The sequence below is a fragment of the Cynara cardunculus genome, unplaced genomic scaffold (genome assembly GCF_001531365.2).
Source record: "Cynara cardunculus var. scolymus isolate 2C unplaced genomic scaffold, CcrdV1 Un_Scaffold_196, whole genome shotgun sequence".
Taxonomy (NCBI): domain Eukaryota; kingdom Viridiplantae; phylum Streptophyta; class Magnoliopsida; order Asterales; family Asteraceae; genus Cynara; species Cynara cardunculus.
Window position 1 is genome coordinate 269779 of NW_020200567.1, and position 6553 is coordinate 276331.

A 6553-nucleotide genomic window follows, 5' to 3' on the forward strand; every position below is an offset into this window, starting at 1 on the left:
TAAATTGGCAAAATTCTAAAATCCTTCAAAAATCAAATCCAAAATTCTTAATCATCTTTCAACTTGCTCAATATTTGTCTAAACTTCAAACAACTGTTGGTTGATTTATATAACTTTTTTTTTGAAATTGTTCAATATCTTATTTTTTTTAATAATGTATCAGTAAAAATTTCATTTTTAATACAGATATTATGTTTTTTCTATTTAAAACTCATAAGAGGTTCAAACTGTCTAAATCAGTCAGAAAACACTGTTTTTTTACAATCTGGTTTAACCGGGTTTGGTTATTTGTCGTCAAATCGCTCAGTTTGAAAATTTTCATAAACCTCCATTACGGTTTAATCTGTGGTTTGAAGGGTTAAACCATTCAAACCGGACTACAAACACATCTATTTGTTTGTTGTTTTGTTAATAAATGTTTGGCCTTCCAAAAGAAGAAACAACTAATCATCAAAGTTTCAATGCACAACTTGCCATTTAAGAATTTCAACTTCTTGACATCTTGTTTCTTATTCATCATCAAATACAACAAAATTAACAAACACTTCATAAAGTTTTACAAAACGTTTAATCAACATTGATGTTCAACAAGTTGATCAGTAATGAAGCACATACACATCATGCTTAACAACTGCATCACCGCTGCTAAGATTTAGAGAATGAGTCGTTGCAAGTACATAACCACGCGCAAATCGAAAAAGCCCGCTCCCACCCACGATCGGCATCTCTCTCACTTTTGACAAGAACGAATTCTTCCCCAATACACTCAAAGTACTCCCATTGTATTTCCCTTCAACAAAAGCATAATTAAAAACCATCAACAACCCAAATTCATTTAAGTCAGTAAACGCATATATCCCTTGAGCTCTTCCAACAATCTTGGAGGTCGGTTCAGGACCCACTGTTAATGAGTCGTCTATTACGTGTGTGGCTCCAAATAGGGTGCGAGACGTGTTGGTCATGGCGGCTTCAGCCACCCGGACTGCAGTCGGATGGTCGCCACTAACTAAGTCATGCAAGTAGAATTGAAGGTGGCTCAACTTCTCTCTCTTGAATCCATATGATCTTTGAGACAAGGATCTTGAGAACTTGTGGGATCCTCCTTCAATGACAAGTGAGAATAGGAAAAGGGCAAGGATGGAAAACTTGTGCTTGGGGAGAATTTGAACCATGGTGGTGGTGAGAGATTTAGAGTGATGGGGTTCATTTATAAAGAAAGAAAATGGGCAGGGTGTATGGAAATTACATCACTACCCTTGTATTATGATATACTTTAACTTTGTTAGATCATTCTAATACAACATAATATATTGTTAGGTCAATACCCAATGAGGTGTTGTTTGCATGTTGTTAAATATAATAATTAATATATTGTTTTTTATATGATAAAAGATAATTACGTCTACTGCATCCCATACAACTGCTCACATAATTTCAGTTGGACATCAGTAAAAACATGATATGTAAGCATATAGAGGGTTAAAACAGTATCGTACAAACTCTTTCTACACAAATTACGAATTACCGATAAAACCAAGAACTAGTAATGAAAAATGTTGATTAGACGTCCTCTTGCTGATTTTATATCATATGGAATTCTTGGAACCGGACGATGTTTTCCAAGAAACATACGCCAGAACAAGATTTGTTTTTCGACATTCAGCTAATTTCTTTTTGTTGACTTTCTATTTGCGTTGGTTTTTTGTCTTGTTGTTGGTTCATTTTCTGTTGCTCGTGGTTTTGTTTGGTCTTTTGATAGTCGTTGTGTTCCGTTTGCTCATCTGATTTCTATTTGTTTTTGTTTCTGCTTTTTATGGTAGCAGTCAGGGTTGCACTACCTTTTTATAAAATATTTGATGTTTTTCAAAAAAATAATGAAAAATGTTGATGAAAGATTGATAATAAATCATAAATTTAGAAAACTAATTTATACTAAAAATAGAAAAAAAAATATAAATTCCTAAAACTAAATTTAGTCTCCAATGGAATTAAAAATAATTTAATAAATTATTGAGTAATAATGAGGCGGGTTTTCTTGCGTCATTCTAGTTCATGCTACTTGGTTTGTTATAATATTATTGGAGATATTTTATAGAAGTGAAAAATATAAAAATTAACATTCAAAAAAAAAATGAAAACTAAAATCACGATAATTCTTTATGAGGTATTAGAAGTGTACTCGTATAATACAACGTGATATTTCTCGATTTTAATGTATGTCATGCTCCTTGTTAATATCGATTTTATAATACAGTTTGTGTAGTATTTTTACTAGGTAAGCGGTTACTAGGTAAAAGTATTTTTCTTCACTTACCAGATAAAATTCTCTATTGTTGTTATGACCATCCTATAAGATAAATAATTGTAATAACCCCCTTTTTCTCTTTATGTTATTTTATGAAAATTTGTGGTAAAGTTTGTAATCTTTTCTATCCTTCAGGGACTAAGGTTGTAAATAAGAGGGTAAAAATGAGAGGGAGCATTCTCATTTCAGCCTATTTGTGATTGACACCACTCTAAGGTGTGTTTTGGAGGAGCAAAGGAGAAAGGTAGCGTTAAGTGGCCGTTTACCAAACGCTTATTTGAATAAATGTTTATCAAATCACATTATATTATCGGATGAATATGGTAAGGACCAAAAATCTTACCCGGTAAGAGCAAAAGACAAAGACCAAGAGTCTTACCCGGTAAGTGAGGGCAACGATTCTTACCACGGTAAGTGCTTACCGGGTAAATTGTTGCATACGATGTTGTTTTGATGGATTAAAATCTTACCCAATAAGTAAAGAATAGTGTTAATTTTGCCGGTAAGCGCTTACCGAGTAAGTGTTTAGTAAACGGTCCCTGAAGCCATTTGGCAATTGTGAGAAGGATCAAGTGGAGGATTGATTTCCTCTTAAAAGCTTAAATCTCTTCATTAATGGAGTTTTGTAGAGTAAATTGAAAGGTTTAGGGCTCTTTTATACTTCATGGTGTATTGATTGATCGGTTTAGGAAATCTAAGGGGTTGTTTACCCAAATGCTTACTCGATAAGCGCTTATCAGTTCGAGTCAACACTATAATTTAATAGATTTTCCAAAATTGAGAAAATGGAGATTTAAGGCATATTTTTGTTTCAACAGGCTCTCCAAAATTCTCCAAAATGGAGAAAACATGAGAGAGAGTGTAAACAAAAATTGATTACAATGAGAGAGAATCATTTTTTATCATATTCACACCGATAAGAATCTTTGATATTAAAGGTTTATATGTCACTGACATATCTTTTTTTGTCTTTATTTGACCCCAAGAATGGATTGGATCGAAACGACTTTCCTGCCAATGGGAGATTGGCTGGATTGGCTGGGGCGGGGAGCTCGAGCCCTGGTTTTATTAGAGTTTTAATTATCCATTTTGGAAATTTTTTGAAAAATATGTTGAAGATGTTATAATATTGTAAAAATTTGTAAATCAAAATGATTTGTTTTTAGACTATTAAATTTTAGAAAAAAGATTGATTAATGTAATATTAAAACTCGACACATTCAAAGTATTAACAGGAAAATAGTAATACCAACTTAAACATTATTTACATATAATTATTTACTCTAAAAACTTAAACTTTCAAAGTATTAACCGAGAAATAGTAATACCGGTGTAATTTACTTTAAAAACTTATATTTACATATAATTAATATATTACTAGTTGTGTACCCGCGCAATGCAGCGGGAGCCATGAATTTTAACGATTTTGAAGTTTCACTAGTTTTATAAGACAAGATTTAACGATGATATAGGTTACACTTGGTCTTTACATATTAATACAATTTGAATAAATAAGAGTTATGGTTCCAATTACAGACTATCGATGAAAAAAATTGTAHGACARTTTAAAATCCAAYATATTTRAAATCCAACATATTTAAACGACTCCACAAATGTGTTCGATTTACACCAAGAGTAAAGAACCAAAAAACTTGAGTTTTAAGATAAACACTCAAAACCAATAAAGAAAACTACAAATTTGACAGATCATAAGCCATGAAAGACCAAAAAAGATGGGTTTTAGAATGAAATTTCAACTGCTTAACCTCTTTCTTGTCCAGAARCTCAGATTAAAATTGAATTAATACATATATATACATATATATATATATATATATTTCAAAAAAAACCCAATAACATATTAATTCAGAACATATTATACAATGCAATTTGGACAGGCTAATCCCAAAATGTATAACATATATATAAATAAATAACTATAAAAGTACAAATCGTAATTAAAAATATTTTTTCATAGTATATATAATATATAATAATATAATTAAGTCAAAAACTATTCAATATTGGACTCATTTCGAAGGTATTAACGAGACGATTATAATGGTGTAACTTGTTAAAATAAAAATGTATTTTTTAAACATGTTTTATTTGATATACGATTATGTATGTTAATTTGATAAATGTTTAAAATGAAAATTTTAAAAGTAAAGGACGTAAAGTAATTAATTAACTAATTATAGGGATATAAAATGTAAATTTAAAATTATAATTTTAAAAAAAATCCATGAATGTGAGAGGTGAATGTATGTGAAGGGGTGAGTGTATGTGAGGAGAGGAAGAGGTGAAAAAGTAAAAAAGTGAAAAGGGTATCTTGGTCATTTAGAATTTTAAGACTTTAAGACTTTTGATGAATTTGCTTAATAAGATAGTATAGATATAGATATAAAAACTAATACATATAATTAAATATTAATAATTTATATAAAGTGATAATGATTGCCAATTAAGATACTTATTGTATATGTTTTAAAAGCTTAGTTATAGTATTTAAGTATAAAAGTGGGGATGGTCCCCAATGGCCCCCATGGGGTTCCGCCCCTACTTATAAGTGCTTACGGATAAGATTTAACATATACATTTAACTTATCGGGTAAGATTTTATTCATTAAAACAACATCATATGCAACATTTTTATCAAGTAAACACTTATCGGGTAAGAGTCACTATTATCACTTACCAAGTAAGACTCTTGGTACTTATCATTGTTTTTACCGGGTAACATTATCAATACTTGTCATATTCATCTGATCAGTTAAAAGGGCAGGGTAAAAACTTATCAAATAAGTGTTTAATAAACGACTCATAATTAATAACCCTCCCCTAACATGGAAGCATCCAACCATTAAGCTCCACGTTAATATGTCTAAATATTCGTATTATTAAAATTACATGTTATTATCACGAAAAAATAAAAAAAGTTAAAAAATTATCCGAAGGCCCTGATGATTGGAGACCGCGTGCCGCGGCATCACCGGCACATCTCCAGGACCAACCCTGGTTGTTACAATGATATACAGTAAATGCTTATTTAATAAGCTCTTGATAAACGACTACTAAATCTTTCAAGATCGTATCAGTTGTTTTAATAAAATTTGAATTCAAAAGCACTTAAAAAATGTAATGTGATTTTTTTAATAGCGATAAATTTGATACCAGATATATTTAAGTCATTCAAAAGATCTCAGATGTAATTTATTATGTAGTGTCTGTCTCGTTGTAATCAGATAAAATTTAAATGAATTGGAATAGTCAACTCTATTGATAAGACTTTGTTCATTCATTTGGTCCCTTATTTTTGAGTTTTAGTAACGAATTTGTAGTCGACATACGGTGGAATGCAAATTCCCCGAGTTTTAGCAAGAAATTCAAATTCCTTCATTCAATTCCATCCACGATGGTTGTCATTACCACCATCGTCGATGCCGCCACTTTCGTTCACCGTCACCATCGTCATTACCACTGACGCCTTCACCTTACCGCCTTTACTGATGTCGCCTTCACCCCCACCATCATCGTCGTCAATATCACCACCAACGTTGCCACAGTCATGGTCACCACCACCACCGTCGTCGCCGCCACCATCGTTCCACCACGGTAATACTATTATATTCGACAAACCAAACAAACAGATTCAATTTTTTTGACATATTCAATTTTAGTTTTGCGAACCAAATACATGGTCAAACATCATCAAATTTCATTAAAATTACTTTGATGTATTCAAATTCCGACGAGATTTCATTATCTGAACCAAACATAATCTTAGATTTATTTAATCAGATCGAATATTTATAATTAAATTAAATTTAAAAAAAAAATATACACGTCATAAGGACAGTCGAATAAGACCACGTCCATTACCCTATTTTAATGAAACCCTTTCCACCAACACAAATGTTGATTAGTTCCTTGGAACCCTTAGAAGTCAACTCCAACAACATTAAAAAAAAACATAAAATTATTCTTTTAATTATAAAAAATAGTTTTTTTTAATAAATATATTTTTTATAATAAAATAAACATCTTTAATATTATTATCTATATCTATACTATATTATAATGCATTTGGCTAAAACTCTTAAAAACTCTTAAACTCTTAAACTCTTAAACCCGCTCATCCCTAAACGATTTCATTCATATCCGATTTCATCCCATAACTGAATTCGTGTAACTAACTGCAGATAAACACAATCCAATACAGGATAAACATCTCATTTTAAATATAAA

General features: G+C 30.9%; 1 protein-coding gene across 1 annotated transcript; it reads right to left on the bottom strand.

Moving 5' to 3' along the window:
- Positions 1 to 444: 444 nt before the first annotated feature.
- Positions 445 to 1175, bottom strand: LOC112501529 (dirigent protein 21-like). The gene has a single exon (XM_025105186.1). It carries the CDS (start codon positions 1170 to 1172, stop codon positions 597 to 599), a length of 576 nt encoding a protein of 191 aa, XP_024960954.1. The 5' UTR covers positions 1173 to 1175; the 3' UTR covers positions 445 to 596.
- Positions 1176 to 6553: the final 5378 nt, after the last annotated feature.